This window comes from Sphaeramia orbicularis, chromosome 20 (genome assembly GCF_902148855.1).
Source record: "Sphaeramia orbicularis chromosome 20, fSphaOr1.1, whole genome shotgun sequence".
NCBI lineage: Eukaryota > Metazoa > Chordata > Actinopteri > Kurtiformes > Apogonidae > Sphaeramia > Sphaeramia orbicularis.
Genome location: NC_043976.1, coordinates 23,803,226 through 23,827,211, shown reverse-complemented (window position 1 = coordinate 23,827,211; position 23,986 = coordinate 23,803,226). Strand labels below are relative to the sequence as shown.

Sequence of the window (23,986 nt, the reverse complement as noted above, 5' to 3'; positions counted from 1 at the left end):
AGGGCTAAGTGGGGGAGACATGGCAGTCATGAGTGTACGCAAAACATTAAGACTGCATTACTTGCACAGATACACTGGCCACCGATTGTTTTTATCTTTAGATATAGACTTTAACACAACAGTACTGATAATGTTGTAGAACAGAGAATTGGCAAATATAACGTAATAGTTTCTCATTCTCAATGTTAGAGCATTTCTTATGTATTTCTTATGCTATTTTCTTTGGCAGCAATTAACATTTCAGTCGATGCTCCACTTTCATAGAGCCTGATTTAAGATAAACAATAATGTAAAAAAAGATATTTTTTTTTACTCCTTTACCCCCTTAATGAGCACCATCCTAGCCCTAAGGAAGCAAATTAGAGGCAGCTCGGTCCAGCTAATGAATTCAGCCATTTTGGAGCCTTCGTGTACAGTTCCTCGGCGTGGCATTGCTCTATGGTTGTGTGCTGTACAACTGAGTCCTCCTCCGGGCACATAATGACCCGGCATGGCGGTTATGGGCCCTTAGGGGGAGATGGGAGGGGGAGCGAGTGGTCTCAGAGCAGGTCATTATACAGCCAGAGGGCACACACACATACACACAAACACACTTCACTGACACTTTCAATACATCCTCCATTGCCTCCATCTCCCATATGTCTATTCTTCAATTTTTTTTCTATCTGAACATCTCTTTCTATATATCAATCCTCCTACATATCTTGGCTCGGATATCCAGACAATAATCCCACTCTCTTTTCTTCTACTGTGATGTTTTTGGAAATGATTTAATGCGGAAATAATACAGAGCCCTTTTTGTTTTATAATTAAAATTATGTAAACAGGATACATGTTTTGGGAATTTAGAACTTAGTATATTGGACAAAAAAGAAAGAAGGCCTTTATCCAGATACATAACTGGTTACATTGGCTTCCAGTTAATAGTTGCATTTAAAACCAGACTTGATTTGGCTATACCCCTAATCAAGACTCACTTAATTATTCTTCCTCTCTAACGGTTAAATATAGGCTGGTGTTGGTTGCAGGGTAATCGGACCCAGGGTCTGTGGTTAGCTTCATCTCACCGGCCGGCTTTAATGTTCCGACCGACCCACATCAAAGAGAGTCCCACCACGCTGCCAGAATCACACACCCTCCACAGTCTGACCCACTCCTTCTGTATGCATGTGTGTGTATGTACACAGGCAGTGGAAGGTGACTGTGAAAGTTTTGCTCTTCATGTCCTCTGGTAGCGATTAAGTTGATGGTTAAGAGTCTGCCGCAGAACCCTCATTCTCCCTCTCTCTCCCTCTCTTTTCCTCTCTTGCTCACTTGCTCAAAACACACATACAAACACACTCACACATGACAACTCACATGCAAACACATGCAGTCACTGTCTCACTCACTTGATCAATGACACACATCCACACAGACACACTCCAACATGCACACATACACACACATATGCACATAGCCAACCACGCACTCCCATACACACTCATGTGATGTGTAACTGTCAGGGTCAGTCAGAGGGCAGACACTGTGCTGATGTATTGAGAGAGCTCGTCTGGGAATGTCCTCAGTGTGGAAACACATTCCCCGTATGCACACACACACACACACACACACACACTCCACCACAGATCTAAACGACTAGAAGGGGAAAGGAGCAAAAAAAAAAACACTGATGAGGCCCAGATGATCACCCCTCCTTTCCTTTCTTTTTCTCTTTCTTCACCCACTCTTCACCCTTATTCTTCCCCCTCTTTCCTTCTCTGTTCTTTGTCTTTTATTCCTCTTGTGTCCTATCTTGCTACAGGTAGAGTGCCCCCTAGAGGTTATTTAATATGGTGGTTAAGCAATTTTATGGTCAAACTACACATATCATCCTTTGCTTATTATCCACTTTTAACTAATTGAAAGGGATTCTGCTTAAATATGTTTGTATAAAAACATATTATCATTTGTTGAATTATATTACATTAAGTAGACTGGAATGAAGTTACAGAAACATTAGTGTATTTAAATATTCATAAGCATAGAATGTTCTGTTTCTGAAAAATGCTTTTAGAAATTTGTTGATGGGACATCAATAGCTTGTGATATTTCATCTATTTGTTTTAGACATAGAGGGAATTAGGTATAATAAATATTATTTAATCAAATTAATAATGTAACTGCATGTTATCATTATTAGTATTTATATTCATAACATCATAAAATTATACTTCACAGCTGCTTCAAAGCCACAACATGAGATTTTCAATGAAACATACAATTTATATATAAAGTACCTAATATGTGTTGCATATATTAGGTGCATATTATGTGCATATGCGTTTATTTATATATGTATGTGTATATATATATATATATATATATATATATATATATATATATATATATATATATATATATATATATATGTGTGTGTGTGTGTGTATATTGTGCAAAGGCACAAAGGAAGAAAGACAACAACAAAGTAGCTGAAGAAGTGCTTTTTCCTTGTCCTTTTTGACATTTTTGTTTTCTTTCTTTTGAGACATTGTCATGACCTTGCAGTATGTGAGATCTTGGAGTGCTTTTTTTCCTCTGTATTTCTGTTTTGACCCCTCTCCCTCCCCTTTTTTCTCACTCCTCTCTGAAACATGCGGTTCGATTTCTGCCATTCACTTTTCCCTGGCATTGAACAAAAGTCAAGTATAGAGAAAAGATAAACCAGTGATGAAAGACTTTCAAACCCACTACACTCAGAACATTTACACTCCACCACACACTCACACACTAACACACCCCCACACACAGTATCCTTCCTATGTCCCTCTATATGAAGGTGGGGTGAATTAAAATAAAAAGATGGACGCTGCAGCACCAGCAGTGAAAATTGCAATTTCTGCAGCCCAGGCTCTCTTGGCTGACAGGAGATATTTCATCCTCGTTGTCACCGACATATTAATAAAACATCAGGAGCAGAGTGCAGTCCCAGTCTCTCTGTCTTTCTCACACAAACACACACATGCACACGTACAAGAACACACACTTACACCTTGACATAGACTGTATACACATAAAATGTGTACAGGAATCACACTCAAGTGTAGATTCAAAAATACAAAAGTGCTCATGAATAAGCACCCCTACACACACACAACTGCAATTTTCCTTCTCAATCACATGCCGGCATCTGCCATGAAAATTTCATGCTGTATATAATGTCCACTTAATGTGTTGGTGCTTAAAGCAACGGCGCCAGCGCTTAGTCTATGTGTCTGTCTGTTTCTTTGTGTGTGTGTGTGTGTCTTTTTTTTTTAGTTGTGTGTGTGCAAACCCCGCTGTATGTGAAAGGGTTAATCATATCATGTTTCCAAGGGGGGTTTCTGGAGACCCCTTGTGCTCGTCATACAATAGCCAAAGTGATTGTATGCAAATGCACGCTGACCTCAATGCACCCTTTCCCTGATTTCTATGAATATGACTCTGTATGTGTGTGTGTGTGTGTGTGTGTGTGTGTGTGTTGTAAAATATGGTTATTAAGCCAGTGCAGGATTGATGAGCGCAGCTCTTTTACACGCACTCACACACAAACACACATGCACCAGTTTCATTCTCTGGTAGAGTGAGGGGTGTGTGGTGAAAGAGACCACCCCCCTTCCCCTGCTTTTCCCATTTAGAAGACATGAAATTTTTAACGGTTTTGCTGTGTGTGTGTGTGTGTGTGTGTGTGTGTGTGTGTGTGTGTGTGTGAATATGATACTACGTGTATATAATTTGACGCCTGTGTGTAAGTGTTTCTGTTTGATTTTGCAGTTGTGTGTGTTGCCCTGAGTAGGAGGAGGGTACAGTGTGTGTCTCTGCATGTGTGTGTGTACATGTTTGTGTGTGCTGTGTGTACATGCGTGCGTGCACATGCCTGGTTATCTGGCCTCTCTCAGACTGCTCAAAATTCATTACAAAGTGACATCAGCCCAGCCGGAGACAAATGATGGCTGGATGAAAGGGAGCGCTGGGGCTCGGCTAGGATTAGTGTTAGCTTGTGCTGGCGACACATATACACACTTAGAGACACACACAAATTGCACATATACGCACTGACACACACACATATGCACACACGCACACACTTTAATCCACTGGCAGAACACTGCAGATACACAGAATTATCAAACAAGGGGCTGAACTCTCAGAGATGGGCAGGCTAATCTGCTAATAGTACAGAGCTGCACGTTTATGTGTTGGTTTGTGTGTCTGTGCATGTGTGTCTGCATGCATGCGCACTTTTACAAAAGTAACACAAAAACACAACATCTTCAAATGTCAGCACCTTAAAAGAGCATCAGTTCTATTTCCTTCCAGAAACAATAGTTCGAATTATTTGATGATAAGCAAAAAAAAATCACGTAGTTTTTAAAAAATAAAATAAAAGTGAAAGTAAACATTATTTTGGCTCATTCTTCAAATCAAAGAGGGGTTGAAAATGATTGAAATTGTTTTTTATTTTAGGATGTATTTTGTCATCACACCACTTGCTGCAGCCCATGAATGTATTATGTTTCATCCACTATAAAAGCAATGGCAGAGCTATTTTCAACAGTACATGTGTTCAAGTCAATAAAGCTTTATTTTCTGGTGAGATATACAATATGATAAACTTAACGTTTGTGTCAAATAGGCTTCATGAGGATTATTAGTACATCTACAAGCTGGGATATTTTCAAAATAACTGATATCATACAAGAATATCTGATAAAAGAGAAGCTCTGTTTCATTCGAATAACACAGACGGTTTCTTTTTCTGTGATAGTGCATTGTGGGTAATGTAGTTTTCTCTCTCCATTTCCAGAGGAGACTGCTGAGGACAGTGAGAGATCCCCTCGCTCTTCCTCCAGGCCAGGACTCACCGAACGAGACTTGACTGAAAGCAGGAGAACTGACCGTAAGTACACACACATACACACACATACTGTGCGTACACACAAATACACAAAACACCTATGAACTGTAAGCTTCCCTTCTTTCCTTAATTATCGTTCATCTCTTGCACCCTCAGATAAGGTTCAAACATGTGTGTGTAACATGTGAATGCTGCTGACTAGCCTCCATGTGACCTGCTTTAATCGTTTCCATCTGACAGAAAGAGAAAAAGAGAGAGAGAAGGGACAGGGAGAGAGAGTGGGAAAGAAGGAAAGAGAAAAACACAGAGAAAGAGAGAGGGATAAGTTGAGTGTTGTGGATATTACCAGGCAATGTCCAGGCCCCAGATTATTTTTTAATCAAATCAGTTTGCGTGCTTGTAATTTATAAGCGCCTTGCATTAATCTTTTCTCGTTCTTGTGCCCTCTCCGATGACATATTAATTTTTCATAAGCGCAGGATTAGATGGGGGGGCCTGTGTATATGTTTTTCTAATATTGCACTGCATCCCTGCAACCCTTAAATTAGTTTTTTTTTCCTGCACCCTCCCTTCATTTTTCTTTCTCCTCTATTTTTTCAAGGCTCAATCCATCCCTTAATTGTTGTCCAATCTCTGACCCTATCACTAAGCATTACCTCGGTTAGGAAGGAGCACACGATAGAAAGGGGAAAAAAAGAGAAACTGTTTATTCGTTTGTAAGAATAGCGCAGTTGTAAGCAGGGAGGGGCAACAATCTGTACAAGGCAGCTTGGTGTTTTTGTTATTTTGGGCGAGGAAGAGCGCACATAATGCCTCTGCTGCAAGGCTGTGGTCGGGATAGCCCTGGCTTTGTTAGATTTGATTTACCCAAATAAGAATTCATATGGTCTTTTTATGTATGAGATGGAAATCCACGGCTGGGGATGAATATTGCATGGGGTCTCTCTCTCCTCTTTTTTCTCTGTCATTGCATGGGGTTCTCTCTCTCATTCTTTCTCCCTCTACTAATGTCTCTCCTCCTCTTTCTCTATTACCCCACACATCCTCCCCCAAGTCACACACATGCACACGCACACACCTTCTAACTCCCAACCTCTATCTGTCTCAAGCACTCTCCCCACCTCCTCTTCCTAGCATGCCATACCTAGCTCCATAATGTGAGGCTCAATGAGGCAGAAGGAGAGCTGAGTGAGGCTGGGGCCTATTAGTTTAGCTAGTCATCTATCTTTCAGCTCTATCTCTCTGACAGGCCTGTCTGACGGACTGGCGGGGAACCACCATCCATGCATTTCCCGCCGCATATTACCGCCACCGTCATTTAACACCACCACACACATGCAAAAAAGCAATGAACAGAGTGTCCAGGTCCCTGCTACTTTAGAGCCTGCTTATGTACATCTGCATTTCAAAGTGTAGTCTATCACATGTATTCTTTTTTCATTTGGAGCACATTACTCTTAGATTTTTTGCTTATTGGTTAGTAAAAATAATAATGTTGCTATTGTTTTTCTTTTTGTGTATGTATGTGTTATCCTGAATTGTAGTTTTAACTTAATGTACATAGACCAGTGGGGACTTTTGTCACTCTTAGGGCAAAATATGAAGGCCTCTGTTCACTTAAAGTTAGACTTTCAGTTGTGGTGGTAACATTACTGTAAGTGGTGAATGCATTATGTCAATGAGTGTCCTCACTGGCATAGTGAAGCAAATGTGTGTGTCTGTGTTTGCATTTGGATAAAAAAGGTTTCAGGAAGTCAAATGCTGGAAAATGCTAAAGGGTGCCTGGTGTGTCAGCGTGTCGTTATGCTAGGGTTATCATCAGAGACAGGGCCTTGTTTTTTTTATTCTTTTTACAGCTTAAAGTAGTAAGATTTAGCATCTCTTTCCTCAACCCCAAATCTCTGGCAAGCTTGAAATGTTCAGAACGGTGTGTGTGTGTTTGCGTTTGTGTGTGTCCATATGGAGATCTCCAGGGAAGGGATTACAGTGTGACCAAGTGAACAGTGTGTTTGCGCACTTCATCTCCAAGACCAAGATCCCTTAAACAAAGAGGGGCAGATACTGTAGATAGGGAGAGGAAGAGAGAGACAGACAGAGGGGGGAGGGGCAAGGAAAGACAGAGAGAGCTTTTTCCCCTGCTTCATTTACATTGTCTTTTTTAATCCCATGTCACTTTAGATTAATTATAATCCATGTTACATTTTCCATGCAAATGTCCCCGATGTGGATTACTTCCAGATAGCTTTGTGCTGTGTGTGTAGATGGCGCATGTCACCAACATGGCTCAGGGGCCCACTTCTTATAAATAACCAACTAAACAAAGGCCCCAGCATGGAAATGAGCCTGTCAGGCAGCCTAAGGAAATTACACATCCCTACCTGCTTCAAATTAGCAAAGAAATTACTCATTGTTTCTACAGTCAAATGTTATGTATTAATTTCGTGTACAATTTTGAATTGTGAAGATAAGGGTAGAAACAAAATTGAATCCCACACAAGAAAGATCAGATGTTAAATATTCCATATTAGCCGGTTCACATTCAGAATAATTTCAGTCCTTATTTTTTCTATTTGCATGCATCTTGCAAATTTGCTAAACTTGAGATGAAGGCTCTGCTTGTCTTCTCTCTCCCAGATGAAATTAAAATATATTAAAGATATTAGCATGTTTAATTACAAGCCTGCAGCAACTCTTTTATGCATGTATGTGTGTTTTCTATGTAATGACAGCTTGTTGAACCTTTCAGATGATTTGTCAAATGTGACAAGGCCTTGCTCATATTTATCTTGCACAATCTGAATAGAGGAGAGAAAAGAAGGCGAGTCATTAAAAAACACAAACTGAAAGACAGCTGCTGTTCAGCAGCGGCTCTCTCTCTCTCTCTCTTTCTCTCCTCTCTCTTTCGCTCTTTCCACTTCCCTCCGGCTAGATCTGGGCCTGCTGAGGGCTTCAGTGGGAGTTTGGGGTTCAGAGTATGTTGCTGTAATGTTATCAGGTGACCGGGGGTCACCCTAATGCGTAACCTCAGAGCAGTAGGCCAGTAAATCATGCTGGCCGGCCCTCCCTGGCCTGTTTTGGCCAGCTCTCCCTCCTAGATTTACTGCTCTGTAACCCTAGCCAGTCTGCCAGGGCTCAGGACAGCTAAATTGAATACTAAATCCAAGCTGCCGCCACCCAGCCTGCTCCTTCTTAATTGACAGTCTTTTCCCTTCTCGCTCTCTCTCTCTTTGTTTATGTTTTTTTCATGAAATTAAATGTCAGGGATGGGATCTATTGTTTTGCAACATATAAGGCAGACAAAGGTAAAAAAAAAAAAAAAAGAAAAAAAGACTGCAATTGATTGTTTTGTCATTTTGTTCATGAGACTTGATCTTGATAATGTTGTTGATCCGGCCTATAAGAATTTAATGATATGCTGGTTTGTGAGAAAGTCTCATTTACTCGGTTCATTTTTTTTTTACAAAATAACACCCTCTTTATTGAAAAGCTAGATTCTAAAATATATCTGGGGAAAAAGCACAAGATGTGTTGCTCTGGTCAGTTCTCCTCCCCTTTCAGGAGCAATTTGGGACAGAAATATCCTGAGGTGTTTCGAGCTTTACCGTCCTTGTCTTGCTCATTTTTTTCCCTCTACCCACTGTTACTCTACCTTTCACTGCCTGTCCCTCCATTGCTCCGTACTTCTCTCCATTTCAGCGTGCACTTGCGTGTATGTAAGTGTGTATACACTGTTCCCTAAACACCATTGACAGTTGCAAATAAAGATGGGTGGTGAGTGTGCCGCTCTCTCCCCATGCAATGCAAAAGAGGTTGAGTGTCATAAATCACCTTTTGATTTATCTAATCAAGCAGGGTCCTGCTGCATGCAGACATTTGTCATTGGTGGAAGGTGGGGGGGTGTCAGGTTTATTCTGCCCCTCCGCTTCACTGGGTTGCAGCTGGTGGAGCCCACATAAGGATGAAGGGAAGGTGGGAAGGGAGGGGAAAGAGCATGGAGGAGGAGGAAAAAGGACGTAGTCATTAAGTGTAGGGTGCAGACTCAGAGACAAAGGAAAATGAGAGGAGAGTCTCTTGCTCCTGTCTTGTTCTGTATCCTGCTCTCTCCCATTATTTCTCTAATTATTTTAGCTCTCCATCCAGTATTGAGAAGAAAAATATGAGCCTGGGTAAAAGCTACGAGTAGAAGGATATTTTGATATTCTCTCTTAAATATATAGTCAGCATTTTGACTGTGCCAGCCATTGTATTTATTTTTATTGCAGGTGCCTAAAAAAACTTTACTATTCAATCACAGGACATAGCATTTAAAGCTCCTAAGTGGCCATAGACAGAAATGTTCTTTGAACAGTCAAGGTTAACCCACTGTTGTTGTTTTTTTTGCTTGAGTGTTGTATGTGTTGATGAAAGCAGTAGGTCGAAGTCAAATCCAAAGCAGAAGGACAGATCTCTGCTCCGCATACGCACACACACAAACACACACACTGCACAAACATATATTTACATTCAATATGACAGTAATCAATGTTGATGTGTGGGCTCTTTCCCCCGCCACATTGTAAATGTGTTTGCAGCCTCTTGTCCGACAATCGCCTCATCTCCTTTTGCAGGGTTGTAATTTAGTTGCAAATTGACTGGAAGACGGAGGCAAAAATTGAAAGTTGAAATTAGAAATGGTCATAATAAATACGGGAGGCGGGGTAAAGGCTTTGAAAAGGTCAGGTGATATGACGGGTGCTTCCAGGCTGTACCCTTCTGACCAATGGAGTGTCAGAGGCCTGTCATGAAACGCATAATACACACACATACATGTGCATAGACACACACACATAAGCCCTGCAGGGGCCATCACAGGCAGTGGAAGACGAGATTACCTCGCTATTCTGAGCTGCAGAGCAATTCTCGGATGTTCTTGGAAATTCACATTGTGCCCTTGTGTTTTTTTCTCCGCTCTCTCTCCCTTTCTTCCTTTCTTCCCTCCCTCCGTCTCTCTTGTCACTTTCCTTGACAGGCCAATATTTCAGGCTCCAGATATAGGGGATTACAAATAAAATAAGTGGAACGCCTACTTAATGCAACAGAATTAAAATGCATGAACGGGCCGGAGGAATTGATATGCGCCCAATACAAACACGACCCACAGAATAATATGAAATACAAAATGTTTTTTTTCATCCCCCTCTCCATGTATCAGTGCTTTGATTTCCCTTTTTTTCCATTTGTGCATCTAGCGTGAAGCGTTGATTCGCAAGAGTGAGGCTCACATATTGCCTTGAGTGACCAGACGAGGGAGGGGAGACAAGGGGGGGGGGGGGGGGGGGGTTGCTTAGGGAGAAAGAGAGCCTGGGAGAGGTAGGGTAGGAGGGAGGAAGAGTTGCTGTGTCTTTGTGTTGTGTCGAGTGGGTAAATTGCAGTGGCAGAGTATAGCCGGGCCTGCATGGCCTGTATCGTAGGATGAAGCTAATGAAAGATTTATCAGCGGCTGCAGCATTTACTAAATACAACCAGAGGCTGATCTCTCCACATTGAGCCCCACTGTTAATGTCACACACGCTTACACACACACATACAAACAGACACACAAGTCATGCTGCTACTATACCACCAGCCGTGACTGAGCTCTGAAAATTTTGCATCTTGTACAGACAGAGAAGTTCTGGCAGCAGCTGGGGAAATGTATATGAACTAATGAAGTGTATCATATTACCATAACATTTAATGTATGTCATGCTGTGATAATGAGCCTGCCTGAGCTTTCTCCATTTCATATGTCCTCAGGCAGAAACACGTCATTGTAAATGAATATAAATAATGCAGTGCGTGTTTGGATCCATACTTATGTTGTCTTGATGTCAAATAATTTCTAAAATCATCACCTATATTCCACTGAGTATTAATTTGGTAGACTTGTTTATGTTAGGAAGTCTGATGTTCAATAGTCGTTTTCCAGCTTTGCAGTCAAAGATAGGCACAAATTGCCAGACGTTTCAGTTTATGTGAACATTTCAATTTTTAGCATAATTTTTACATACTTAAAACTAGGCCTATACTGTGTATTCTATAGTATTTATAGTATATGATTTTCAGCCGTTACGTTGCAGTGCATGAATGAGAAATGACTGTTTTCTTATTTACAATTCGTTTGTTTAATGTCAAATATGAAGATTTGTATTATATAATCACAACTAAAAGATACCTTTGTCACTCCAAAATGCTTAATTGATTTTTTTTTTCAGTTTGTTCTGTTTTCTCTTGAGCTGAATCACAAATGCGGACAGACATGCTTCAACAATGAATTTTGATAATCTATTAATATTGAATTTTTAATTAACACTCTTTTTTTCCCATCTCTTATACCAGGAGTGAACACCACATCCAAAGAGGTTACAGGACCTAATGCCATTGCTAAACATTCCCTCCTGCCAGATCAACAAATTGAAAGCCCACCCAAAAGACCCAAGTCTGCTGAAGGGAAGACATCTGCCAATGAGCAGGTAAGACTTTTTGGAATATCAACACAAAACTTATTTTTAAAAAATTACCCAAGTAAACTGTGATTCTCACGGAGGGCAACAATGGAGACCTGCCATTACCAATAAAATACATGTATTGGTTTTAGATGACTTTTGTATCCATGTGCTGTATTTGGAGTGGACATCTGGCAAATTACTGTGAATTGTCAACACCCACTGGAATTTGTCATTTAATGTTGGGTACAGAAATCTCTAATGAGGCAAGTATTCCCTCATAACTGCCAATGAGATTTTATCTTCACTGTCAGTACGGGATGAACTAATGGGAAGATACTCATGAACTGTAAGAAGCAGAAATGCTAACCTAAGCATTTAGCATCTGCTGGCGCCAGCTTTCTTTCAAAGGGTTAAACGCAGCTCACCATTCCCTCCCTGACAGAGCTTTTTAGCATCAAACCTAGTAGGGCAGTCTTTGTGTTCTTAAGTGGAATACCTGCACTAGCCTTAGGCCTCCCTCACTGCTTCTTCCCCCTTTTTGCATCTCTTTAAATTATATGTGTTTTTAAATTAGATTATGAAGTATTAGCTCGTCTGGTCCTGGGCTCTGCAAGGAGGGAGGACTTAGTCATTTCAGAAATGGATTCTATTAAGACAGGTGGTGGGGAGGCAGCTATGTTCAGAGTACTCCCTGTAATGAGGGCAAGGCGTAGCTTGAGTGAGTACACACCTTTGTCATCTGTAATATCCTGATTAGAAATTCCGGCCAATCGTGTTTTCTGTTAATAAAATTGCATGAGATCAGAGACTTAAGTGAATTATTGGAAAAGTAGTTGATCCACCTTCTCTGTGTTAAGATGGGCATGGGGATAGTGGGGAGAGGTGAAGAAGGTAAGATGAGGTGAGGAGGTCAAAGGAGAGGAAGCAAAGTTCCTGTGAAAATTTTACTTGATTCTGAAGATGGTTATAATTATTTTTACTCCTACAACTGTGAGTTGTATTTTTTTTTTCATTCTATCATCTTGATAATACTCATTGTTTGTGATGATGGCAGTTTCTTTGTTTTAGCCATTTATTTACTTATCCTGTTTGCTTTCTGTTTTGTAGGTCCAGCAGTGTCCATATTGCAACTACAGCAGTAAAGATGCCAACCGTATGCAGCTCCATGTAATGTCCCAGCATTCCATGCAGCCAGTGATCCGCTGCCCACTGTGCCAGGATGTCCTGAGCAACAAGATACATCTGCAGCTGCATCTCACCCACCTGCATAGTGTGGCCCCAGACTGCGTGGAAAAGCTTATTCTGACTGTATGTACAAGAATCATGATTTCATAAATAGAAATTTGGCCTAAGCACTGCTGTTTACAAGCACTGGCTTATCTGTTAATTTTTTATCATTTATGATGCTTTTTAGGTTGTGGGACCTGACACAGCAACACCAAATAATGTAATGCATCCCCAAACTGGACAAGACAAGGGTCTGTCTTTAATGGATTCTTCTACCTCTCTTTCTGATGGGACAGGAAAGTCTCAAGGTAAGAACAATATAAGAATATTTAATAATTTCTTTTTGTTATTCATTTGTCTGTGGAATATGGAATATAATATTGTAACTGTAATTCATGCAATCATTTACATTTGCTATTTACAGTGTAAAGTAGGAGAATACATAATATTAACAGTCAAATATGTCTAATCTGTGCAAGAAATATTTATGCCTGTCTATGTTTTACTCAGACATTACTGAATAATATTGAATGTCATTGTTTACTTTTAGGAAATATCTTAAAGGATGAGCTGACTGTTCAAGACAAGAATGAAATGGACGTACAGTGTGAAGAACTCAAGCCTCCTAAGGAGGCTTCAGAGGCCCCAGACTGGAAAAAAGCCAGTGGTCTAGGACATGAAAGCAAGTCTCCTGATGCCTTACAGGACCATCTCAGTGAGCTCCAAAGGCTGCAGCAGCAACAACAACAGCTGTCAGTGTCTGATCGTCATGTCTACAAATATCGTTGCAACCACTGCAGTCTGGCCTTCAAGACAATGCAGAAGCTTCAGATACATTCCCAGTATCATGCCATCAGAGCAGCCACTATGTGCAGCCTTTGTCAACGCAGCTTCAGGACATTCCTGGCCCTCAGGAAGCATTTAGAAAATGGACACCCTGAACTTAGTGAAGCTGAGGTGCAGCAACTCATTGGAAATTTGCCTCTAAATGGGGATATCACTGAAAGTGAGGTCAGAGCCTTGGAGGAAGCGCAGGCTTTTGAACATGACTTAGATAAAGATGATGAAATGGACCAGGAAGAGAAGCCCAGTCCTACTGGAAGTGACAGTAGCTCTCTGCTAGATGACATGGGAGCAGAACCAAAACGGACCTTGCCATTTAGAAAAGGGCCCAACTTCACCATGGAGAAATTTTTAGATCCTTCACGGCCTTACAAGTGCACAGTATGCAAGGAGTCCTTCACACAGAAGAACATCCTACTGGTCCACTATAATTCAGTTTCACACTTGCATAAGTTGAAGAAGGTTCTCCAGGAAGCATCCAGTCCAGTTCCACAAGAGACAGGCAACAGCATTGACAACAAACCATTCAAATGCAATATTTGCAATGTTGCCTACAGCCAAAGCTCAACACTTGAAATTCACATGAGGTCAGTACTCCACCAGACCAAAGCCAGAACCGCCAAAACTGAAATTAGCAGCAGTAGCAGTGTAACTGGCACTAGTGGACCAGTACCAGCAAAAAGTCCAGCCCCAAGCACACAAGGGAGCAATACCAACTCAGACACTGCTAGAAGTGGAACACCTTCTGCTAACAAAGAGAACACTGTGGAACCCAAAGAAGCTAATAGCAGCAACAACACAAAACAAACCACAACTACTGATCATATTTCTGCACAGACAAGCAGCCTCCAGTCAGCACAGTCTTCAGCCCAACTGCAAATGCAGCTTCAACATGAACTGCAACAACAGGCTGCCTTCTTTCAACCCCAGTTCCTTAACCCAGCTTTCTTCCCCCATTTTCCAATGACCCCAGAAGCACTACTGCAATTTCAACAGCCACAGTTTCTTTTTCCTTTTTACATCCCAGGGGCAGAATTTAACCTTAGCCCAGAGCTAGCACTGCACTCAGCAGCTGCTTTGGAATGCCTGGCCTTACCGGATCATTCTTAGAGGATTTGAAGCAACAGATGCAACAGCAGCATCAGCTGCAACAGGCTCAAGCCCAGCAACAGGCTCAGCAGCAGCAGCAACCCTCTCAGACACAGTCGCAGATTCAGCAGCAGAAAAACCAGCAAATGCAGAACCTCAAACCCAAAATTGAGTCCAGTGCTGTGTCAGTCTCAGAAATTCAGATGTCAAGAGAGGCAGAAGACCACTTAGAAAAGCAAGAAAACAGATCCAAGATGGAAAATGGAGGTGATACATTAAGTGATGGAGGAAAAGACAACAAAGATCTTAAAAAGTCAAAATTTCCAGAGCCATTGATTCCCCCTCCACGTATTGTGTCAGGAGCAAGAGGCAATGCAGCTAAAGCACTACTAGAGAACTTTGGATTTGAACTGGTCATCCAGTACAATGAAAACAGACAGAAAAACCAAAAGAAAAACAAAGATGGAGTTGAAGTGGAAATGAACACTGATAAGCTTGAGTGTGGGATGTGCGGAAAGCTCTTTTCCAATATGCTTATACTCAAAAGCCACCAGGAGCATGTGCATAGCCACTTTTTCCCATATGTTGAGCTTGAAAAGTTTGCCCAGCAGTACAGAGAGGCTTATGACAAACTATATCCAATAAACCCTGCTTCACCTGAGACTCCTCCACCACCACCACCACCACCACCTCCTCCTCCTCCTCCTCCTGCCCCTGCCCCAGTGACTGCTCCTCAGCCTCCTTCTACTTCAATGACTAAACCCCAAACCCCAGTACCATCACCAGTTCCTGTTTCCCATCAGACCCAACACCAGCCATCTCACCAGGCCACACCACCCCAGCCACCCCCCCCTCCTCCACCACCATCTGCCCCACCTGCACCTCCACAAGTGCAGCTCCCTGTTCCTTTGGATCTGCCCCTCTTCCCACCTTTAATGATGCAGTCTGTACAGCACCCAGGCCTGCCTCCTCAGCTTGCCCTTCAGCTTCCAGGTATGGACTCTCTTTCAACAGACCTTACACAGCTCTGCCAACAACAATTGGGTCTTGATCCAAACTTCCTGCGCCAGTCCCAGTTTAAGCGACCACGCACACGTATTACTGATGACCAGCTAAAGATTCTACGTGCCAATTTTGACATTAACAATTCCCCCAATGAAGAACAAATTCAGGAGATGTCAGAGAAGTCTGGCTTGCCACAAAAGGTCATAAAGCACTGGTTCCGCAATACGCTCTTCAAAGAGAGGCAGCGAAGTAAAGACTCCCCGTACAATTTCAGTATTCCTCCAATTACTACATTGGAAGACATTCGAATGGAGCCCCACCTCTCCACACAGGAATACTATAAAACTGACTCAGCCATCAACAAAAGGTCCTCCAGGACTAGATTCACTGATTATCAGTTAAGGGTGCTTCAAGATTTCTTTGACACGAATGCCTACCCAAAAGATGATGAGATTGAGCAGCTCTCAACTGTGCTCAACCTACCAACCAGAGTTATTGTAGTGTGGTTCCAGAATGCCCGCCAGAAGGCTCGCAAGAGCTATGAAAATCAGGCTGATTCTAAAGATAGTGAGAAAAAAGAGCTAACCAATGAGAGATACATCAGAACTAGCAATATGCAGTACCAGTGTAAAAAGTGCAACATTGTATTCCCACGTATCTTTGACCTCATCACTCACCAGAAAAAGCAGTGTTACAAGGATGAAGATGAAGAAGGTAATGAGGACAACCAGTCTGAGGATTTTACAGATTCCTATGAGCAAGGTCCATTTAGGAGCCACTTAATGTCTGAGCCATCCAAACAGTTCCAGGGAACTGCCAACAGTTCTGGTTCAAGTTCCCCTGTAATGGCTTCTCCTCGTGCCAGCATGGGAAAAACTTCTCCTAAGCCAGATGTTGCCCCTGAACCTGAACCCAAACAAACTGAGACTGCTCCATCACCAGTGATCAAGACACTACCAGAACCCAGACCATCTAAGGCCTGTACACCTCAACCACCTCCTCAGAAAGCACCACAGCCTCAAATGTCAAGACCCCATTCCCAGCCACAGGCAGCGACCGTGCCCTCAAGTCCACTTTCCATGGCCCTTTCCACACTCACAAACAGCCTCTCCCACCAAATGCTACAGTACCAGTGTGAGCAGTGTAAAATTGCATTTCCAACTGTGGAGCTGTGGCAGGAGCACCAGCACATGCATTTCTTGGCTGCCCAAAACCAATTCCTTCACTCCCAGTTTCTTGAAAGACCTATTGATATGCCCTATATGATATTCGACCCAAACAATCCCCTGATGGCTAGTCATCTGTTATCTGGAGGCCTCTCCCAAATCCCCTCTCAGAGTAGCTCTGGTCTGGCCTCTGCTGCTGGTTCTGGGGCAGTCAAGAGAAAACTGGACGACAAGGATGAAACTGCTAATGATAAAGATGGTGGAAACAGTAGTGAAGAGCAACACAGAGATAAACGTTTGCGAACCACTATCACACCAGAACAACTAGAGGTTCTCTATGACAAATACCTACTTGACTCTAACCCAACAAGGAAAATGTTGGACCACATTGCACGAGAAGTTGGCTTGAAAAAGAGAGTTGTGCAAGTTTGGTTCCAAAATACTCGAGCAAGAGAGAGAAAGGGACAGTTTAGGGCTATAGGGCCCTCCCAGTCCCACAAGAAATGTCCCTTTTGCAGAGCATTGTTTAAGGCTAAATCTGCTCTAGATAGTCACATACGATCTAGACATTGGCATGAGGCTAAGCAAGCAGGTTTTAGCCTGCCACCAAGCCCAATGATGAATCAAGACAATGAAAGAGGTGAAAGCCCAAATAAGTATAACTTCTTTGACTACCCACAGCTGCCTACTAAGACTGAGCCAAATGAATATGAGCTGCCTGCTGCATCCTCAACCCCTGTTAAACCATCTGAGGCACAAGTAAAAAACTTCTTAAGCCCTTCATCCTTAAAAGCTGAAAACTGTGATGAATCTGAAGGGCCTAATATTAATTCAGCAGAAGTATCATCTTATGATCTCATTAAGATGGACTTTGATGAGACATCATCAATTAATACAGCCATTAGTGATGCTACAACTGGTGATGAGGGTAACAACAATGAAATTGAAAACCTCACAGCCAATGGAGGAGACAAGCTCAGTGACAATAAGAGTGGCCTGTTGCCAAATTCTGATGGTGGAAATGACAGGTTCCAATTCAGCATGGTCAGTCCTGTCCTTAGTTTTTCTGGAAAAGACTGTGACTCTTACTTCAGCTCAAGGGATGATGATATGGATGACAACTATGACAGAAGTGAATCATCAAGCCTTGCTGATCCCAGTTCTCCTAGTCCCTTTGGGGCAGCTAACCCCTTCAATAAGTCTGGGAAAGGCAACAATGCGGGAGATAGGCCAGGGCACAAACGCTTCAGGACCCAGATGAGTAACCTCCAACTCAAAGTGCTCAAGGCCTGTTTTAGTGACTACCGCACTCCTACAATGCAAGAGTGTGAGATGCTGGGCAATGAGATTGGACTTCCCAAACGTGTGGTCCAGGTGTGGTTCCAGAATGCCCGTGCTAAAGAGAAGAAATTCAAGATTAATATTGGAAAGCCATTCATGATAAGTCAAGGCTCACCAGATGGGCCCAGGCCTGAGTGTACTTTGTGTGGTGTCAAGTACACTGCCCGGATGTCCGTCCGGGACCACATATTCTCCAAACAGCACATCACCAAAGTGCAAGAAACCCTGGGAAACCAGGTAGATAGAGAAAAGGACTACCTAGCACCAACCACTGTCCGTCAGCTAATGGCCCAGCAAGAACTGGACCGCATAAAGAAAGCTGGTGAGGGACTCAGCCTGCCTGGCCAGCAGCAACAGACTGCAGTGGACAACAATAATGCACTTCATGGCCTCAGTCTGCCCTCAGGCTACCCAGGGATATCTGGTCTACCGCCAGTGCTACTTCCTGGAGTCAATGGGCCGTCATCACTTCCTGTTTTTCCACCAAACACACCTGGTGAGTTAGTATGACAAACAATGAAAAGTCAAATAGACTAGAAGCTTTATGAACTGAGCTTTACCATGCACTATTTTGTTTTATTCTACTACTGTTTACTCTATATCACAATGGTGTTTCTCAATAAGTCCTATTTTTTAAAACTATTTTAAACATTTAAATGGTGTATCTAGTGCATGCGTAATGTCATCATCAGAGTTGTATTGCTAACTGATAATTCAGAGATTTTTTTTTTTTTTACAAAAATGTATTTATATCATGACTTTCATTTGTGTTGTTTGTTTTCCCCATAATTGTAGGTTTGATATATTTATATGCTAATATATTGGCAGATGAAATTATCATAAAGCGCATGTGACAGTTTTGATCCATAACAAAATCTTAAAAAGAGAGATAAATCAGCCAGTGACAAATAAAACATCTTAATCTTGTCATGCAAACAAATATCCATAGTAATTTGGGATTGAATATTTAAATATTGAATATTTCCATATTTATATACCACTGTATTTCAGCTTTAGCGTCTCCCGGTGCTGGCATGCTTGGGTTCCCTACACCAGCCACCCCCTCTCCTGCCATGTCTCTCAGCACTACCCCAACCAAGACTCTTCTGCAGACTCCTCCTCCTCCTCCTCCTCCTCCACCACCTCCTCCTCCTGTTCCCTCCACACCTTTGGCAGCAGTAAATCATACAGAGCAGCAAGGTAAAGACACAGAGAGAGACAGCAGCAAGAAACCAGGAGACAAGCCACTTCAGATGAAGGTGAAGGACAGAGAGAACGAGAGCAGCTCACGACCCGAGACCCCTAGCATGGCCAAGAAAAGGGAGAAACCAAGTCCAGCTGCAGGGAAACTAGGAGGTGAGACTTCACTGGACGCCACCCAGCTTCAGGCACTTCAGAATGCTCTTGCCACTGGTGATCCAACCTCTTTCCTGGGAGGCCAGTTTCTGCCCTACTTTCTTCCTGGATTTCCCAACTGCTTCTCTCCCCAGCTTCCTAGAGGGGTCCAGACAGGGGGATACTTCCCACCACTGTGTGGAATGGAAAGCCTGTTTCCATATGGCCCAGCAGCAGTTCCTCAAGCTGCCATGGCTGCCGGTCTCTCACAGACCGCTCTCCTGCAGCAGTATCAGCAGTACCAGCAGTCCCTTCAGGATTCACTGCAGAAGCAACAGCAGCAGCAGCAGAAGCAACTTGAGCAACAGCAGAAACAGCAGCATTCACAGAAACAAATCCCTGTGAAGACGCCCCAGAGCATACAGAGCACCACCACCACCACCAACTCCTTCAAACCAAAAGAAGCTATAGATGCTAAGGATGAAACCAACAAAGGCTCTTCAACAGAAAGCACAAAAGAAGAACCGAAAACGGATACCAAAAGTACCATGGATTTTCCAGATGCTTTTATTGTACCGTCCGTCAAGCATGAGTTTATATGCAGAAAGTGCCAGATGATTTTTGCTGACGAAGATTCAGTGGTGCGTCATCAGAAGTCCTTCTGTTACTTCGGACATCCTTTTACTGACCCGCAAGAGACAGTGCTTCGAAAGGCAGTGAGCAACTACACTTGTGTTGCCTGCAATGTGGTTGTTAATGGGAATGAAGCACTTGGCCAACACCTTCAGTCGAGCTTGCACAAAGAGAAAACAATCAAACAAGCAATGAGAAATGCCAAAGAGCATACTAGATTATTACCTCACTCTGTCTGCTCCCCTACTCCTAACACCACATCTACCTCGCAGTCTGCAGCTTCTTCTAATAACACCTTTCCTCATCTCTCTCGCTTGTCCATGAAGTCCTGGCCAAATGTCCTGTTCCAGGCCACCACAGCCCGGAAAGCTGCTTCCTCCTCCCCGTCTGCCTCTCCTCCCCCCCCCCTCTCCTCACCTTCAACGGTTACCTCAACTTCCTGCAGCACCTCAGGGGTTCCAACCTCACTACCCACCGAGAGTTGTTCAGATGAGTCTGACAATGAGCTAAGCCAGAAGCTGGATGACTTAGATAACGCGTTGGAAGTCAAGGCTAAGCCGGCCTCTGGCCTAGACGCGAGCTTCAGTAGTATAAGAATGGATATGTTCAGTGTGTAGGAGTGACAAAAGGATCCCTTGCTTAAAGAAAAAAATAAGACTTTTTAAACTGCAGTTCCAAAGTTTCTCTTAACCCAAAAAATTACAGTACCAAATGATTGACTCAGGATTGTTTTTCCCATATTGATATGCTGGCAAGATATTGATTGATTTTTGTTATGGACAGAACTGTTGCAGATGCTTGACTGAGCTTATATTGTATACAAAAACATGGAGTAGGAAAAAATCCCACAGGCTCCCTTGGGGGGCTTGTTTCAAGCCAAAAACTCTCACGATAGCAAATTGCACCTCAGCTGGATTGTTTTCCAAATGCTAGCATGTACTGTATGGGATGACGATCCAGAACCCTCAAAGAGAATCTCTCTTAGTTTAGATAGGTGTAATTCAGTAGCTTTAAATTCTCAGGTCAGAACATAACATTTCTCATTTGTTAAAGCAGCAACAAGCCTGGGTACACTTGGCTTATAACCAAAACATGTCAAGCTTTATCGGACGCATTTCCTTGATGTGTATAGAGTACCAAGAGACAATATTACTGTTACAATGGACGATGTGCATATCCTTTTAGTTTTGCCCTACAAAGACAGTATGGTTTTGCCACTGAGGGAATTTAGAATGGTGAAGTAAATGTGTATGATGCCCCTGTGTTTGCCAGTTTGTATTTCAACAAGCTGTAACTATTTCCCACCCCTTTATTTCTTGTAGTATATACTAATCTGTGCCAACTCTTACCTTCTCACTTTTACCTCTGCTCACACCCTTTTCTGAAGAGGTAATAACTCTAGTTTTGATAGACTCTTGAATTATGTGAATATAACATTTTTCATTTGTGAATTGCTGTACTGTTACGGTACCTGCTTGTGTCTGGACTATAGTGCACTTATTTTGTTTTTATTTGTCTTTTTATTATTTGAGTAGGCCATTTGTTAATTTAATAGAATTTTTCTGTTTGTATGTATGTATGTTTGTGTTTTAATTATTATTTGTGTCTATTGCAGCAGCATATTGGTCCATATTTGTTACAGGATTGATGCCTAACAATCTAGAGACATATTTAACAATTGGTGCATCCATGAAAGCAGTACTGTATACTTGAAACTGTTAAGGTACAAGTTGGTCACAATGTTAAAGATATGATCATTTGCTATACATTTTGCAAATATGCTGCTTTAAAAGGGGGACAACAGCATTTGTGTTGTATATTAAAACATTTTTCATGTACTTGTAGAACTTAAAACAGTGTTACACCTATACACTGCCATTAAGTGCATAGGTTGACGTCCTCCCATCAATTCTCTGGGCACTTGATCTACAGTTAAAGTCAGCATTTTTAATTTTTCCATATTTAGTGATTTCAACATTGCAAAGTATTACCTTACAAAGTTTGCTGCTACTGTGTAATGTTATTTTGCTTGCCATAAATTCTCTCTACTTTCTACCAGACAGAATACTGAACCATTAATTGCTTTGCTTTGCTTTGTTTTTTGTTTTGTTTTTGTTTGTTTTTTTCTTTCTTTTTTTTTTTTCGCTGTGGAACTAAGAATGTGAAAGCTGTCAAAGGGTGTTCAATTTTTTACGAATCACTTTCTAGTTTGGTAATTGAAACCAATGTGATTCATTCCAAAGTAACAGAAGGCTATTTGTATGAAAGAAAAAGGCTTGTGAACAAAGAAAGCTAAGCTGTTGTACATATTCGTAGTTGGCTGTGCATGGTACAAATTTATTAATATGAAGAAATGCAAAAATGTATTGCTTTTGGTATTTCCTATTCTGAGATGAGCAAGTAGCATGTAATGCAACTGTTTGACAGGTTAAATCAAATCATGCTTAGTTATTGTTTCAAACAATGAAATCAAGTAACATTTCCTCTTATGTTTTATTATTGTAAAGGTGTTTTTTTCAAGGTTTTAAAGCAAAATGTCAGTTTTTAATTTTCTGCGTGAGCTTTTTAAATGTCATTATTTGGATTTTTAGTATTTTAACATTTACTTTAATCCTGAAGACACTTTTTGATTGTGTTTCATAAGAGACATCCTGGCCTCCCAAGGTGCAATTCTGCCATTGTACAAACATGAGCGACTGTCCTGATTCCAAAGGCTTTCACAACTCTGGCTTTTTGCCTTTCCCCACTTTGTGGCTCAGCATTAAAAGACTGAACTGTCAGCTAGCATCATGTGCTAAGATGTTAGCGTCAGACAGGACGCTTTCCACACCAAGGACTGGTAAAAGCTAACAAACCAACAAAAAGGATGGTCCAACAATATAACTGTACATAGATATTGCAACTGCACAGCAGCCAAAAAGAAAAAAAAAGAACTTTTTGAAAAAAAAAAAATGGATGGATTGTGTCATGTTCATGGGGACAGCCTTCAAAAGGTTGAAATTGGAATTGTTCTTCTGGATGTCAAAGGGATTTTCATGGCGCAATCATATCCTACACAATATGTACTCTTCAACATCTGGGTTACATAGGAAATGCACCCTGAGGTTTTAATAAGAAGAAGCCCCTATGGCTAAAACTTTAAATAAACTAAACCAAAAATGTTATTGATGTTTTATATATAGAGAGTAGTCGCATTAGTTTTTGTTACTGTACTGTTTGAGGTCTCAACTGTACCGTATCACGGTAATAACATGGTTTTGAAACCTTTTTTTTTATTTTGTCACAGACCTGTTGTCATAGTTGAAATGACGTTTATTGTAGATGGTATTTGAACAACTTCTGGAAATAGTTCATCAAGTATGTTTGTTGCTCATTGTTGTGATACATTAAAAACTGTATCTGCAAACCAGTTTGGCTTCAACAAATATTCTTTCTTTCTTTCAGCTACTTATTATGTTATGATGTTTAATCATTTGCATTTTTATACCAAATTCAATATTCAATCAACTGCGACCAAGAGGCATTTTTACATTTTCAGTTATGCTTCAGTTGAACCTATTGATATTAAGATTTAATATCAATAGGTTCAACTGATCACATGTCATTTACACCACTGCACTAGACTATGGATGGAATTGATCATTTCTCATTATTTTCTCATCGCTGCTGGAATTATTTATTCATATACTAACCATGTTTCACTTTAATTCTGGTGAGGCGTCCTCTAACTTTATGTTTGACTTATCAAAACATGTAGCGTATTGTGTCATTGTCCTGTTCACTGACTTTCTAAACTCAACTTGATATAATGGATATTTCCTGTCATTTTGCCCTTTGTGGTAATCTGACTCTGAGCAGATGCAGGGGATTATATTTGGAAGTGTCTGCTAATCTGGTTCTGATCAGTAGCTGCTCTGCACCCCTTTCATTAAAATAGAAATTGCCCCAAGAATAAATCACAACCACGGATAAAAAGATACACAGGACCAACAGAGAGTAAAGAA

General features: G+C 41.5%; 1 protein-coding gene across 1 annotated transcript in view; it reads left to right on the top strand.

Annotated features, from left to right (window-relative positions):
- zfhx4 (zinc finger homeobox 4) overlaps window positions 1-23,391 on the top strand; it is a 79,313-nt gene extending 55,922 nt beyond the window's left edge. Inside the window, 7 exon segments of the mRNA XM_030123451.1 lie at window positions 4,826-4,918; window positions 11,234-11,367; window positions 12,451-12,651; window positions 12,758-12,878; window positions 13,121-14,485; window positions 14,488-18,510; window positions 19,026-23,391. Coding sequence (XP_029979311.1) covers window positions 4,826-4,918; window positions 11,234-11,367; window positions 12,451-12,651; window positions 12,758-12,878; window positions 13,121-14,485; window positions 14,488-18,510; window positions 19,026-20,599 — 7,511 coding nt within the window. The 3' untranslated portion in view covers window positions 20,600-23,391.
- Window positions 23,392-23,986: the final 595 nt, after the last annotated feature.